This window comes from Triticum dicoccoides, chromosome 7B, assembly GCF_002162155.2.
Source record: "Triticum dicoccoides isolate Atlit2015 ecotype Zavitan chromosome 7B, WEW_v2.0, whole genome shotgun sequence".
In the NCBI taxonomy this organism is placed as follows: domain Eukaryota; kingdom Viridiplantae; phylum Streptophyta; class Magnoliopsida; order Poales; family Poaceae; genus Triticum; species Triticum dicoccoides.
The window spans coordinates 7,416,252-7,417,403 of NC_041393.1; the positions used below are offsets into that span (position 1 = coordinate 7,416,252).

Here is a 1,152-nt window from a genome sequence, read left to right on the forward strand (position 1 = left end):
GGGTGATTCCCTCAACTGACGCCCAATTATAAAGTGGCATGTTGGATCAACCCCTTTACTCGTTGAGTACCCCCAAGATGTGGATACCAACGAGGAAAAGGTGCGTGAGGTGGCTAATTTGTTCTGCATTTGCTCGGACATGTAACTAGGCTGAACAATTATTTCTGCAGTTCGCTGGCATGGATACCAAGCAGAGGCTTGAATGGATGATAAAGACTGTCCGGGAGCCCATCGACGCTGCAAAGAAAGCCGTGGAGACGAACTACTACGGCACCAAGCATGTCACCCAAGCTCTGCTCCCTCTGCTGCTGCAATCTTCCTCTTCGTCACAGGGCAAAATAGTGTGCGTCTCCTCCGACTATGGACTGCTCAAGGTAACTTATTTTCTTTCCATCAATCATGCATGCAAGCTCGATATCGAATATACATATATAAAGGGATTTCGATCGATCTATGTCTGCATGCGCAGCTTATCGGCGACGAGGAGGTGCGGCGGGACCTCGACGACATCGACAACCTGACGGAGGAGAGGGTGGACGAGGTGCTCCACAAGTTCCTGAGCGACTTCGAGGCCGGCGCGCTGGAGGGGCGCGGGTGGCCCGCGGGGTTCTCGGCGTCCAAGGTGACCCTGGTCGCCACGAACGCGTTCGCGAGGATCATGGCGAGGAGGCACCCCACGCTGGCGCTGCGCGTCAACTGCGCCGATCCGGGCTACGTCAAGACGGACATGACCATGGGCTCCGGCGTCCTCACGCCCGAGGAGGGAGCGTGCAGCGTGGTCGGGGTGGCGCTGCTGCCGGACGGCGGCCCGACCGGCAAGTACTTCACCAAGGGCCGGGAGGCGTCGTTCGTGTGAGCTAGGTACCGGCTGGCGGTGCGTGCACGGTCCGGTACGTCCGTCGTGAGATCGATAGCCAGTTCGTCCACCCACTCGCAGGTGGTTTGAGATTTGTGAGAATAACGGACGGGATTTGGCATTTCCTTTTAATCAATAATAAGCTGATGCATTGGACACTTACATTGGAAAATAATAAAGAATGATGGAAGATTTGGAGTCAATTCTGCACGCAAGCATTGCTCTGTTAAATTGGCAATATGCTCTGTAAATCATGCCAGCTGAAGCAGGCTCGCCTTTCAGTACTGGAATTCCTC

At 54.9% G+C, this 1,152-nt stretch overlaps 1 protein-coding gene across 2 annotated transcripts in view; it reads left to right on the forward strand.

Annotated features, from left to right (window-relative positions):
- Window positions 1-935, forward strand: part of LOC119341748 ((+)-neomenthol dehydrogenase-like) — a 1,801-nt gene extending 866 nt beyond the window's left edge. Inside the window, exons 4-6 of one of the 2 annotated variants that reach the window (XM_037613603.1) lie at window positions 68-100; window positions 171-374; window positions 470-935. In XM_037613603.1, the coding sequence (XP_037469500.1) occupies window positions 68-100; window positions 171-374; window positions 470-856 (624 nt within the window). In that variant the 3' untranslated portion in view covers window positions 857-935. Of the gene's footprint in view, window positions 1-60; window positions 101-170; window positions 375-469 lie in introns of both variants that reach the window. The other variant, XM_037613604.1, reaches the window with a different exon arrangement.
- Window positions 936-1,152: the final 217 nt, after the last annotated feature.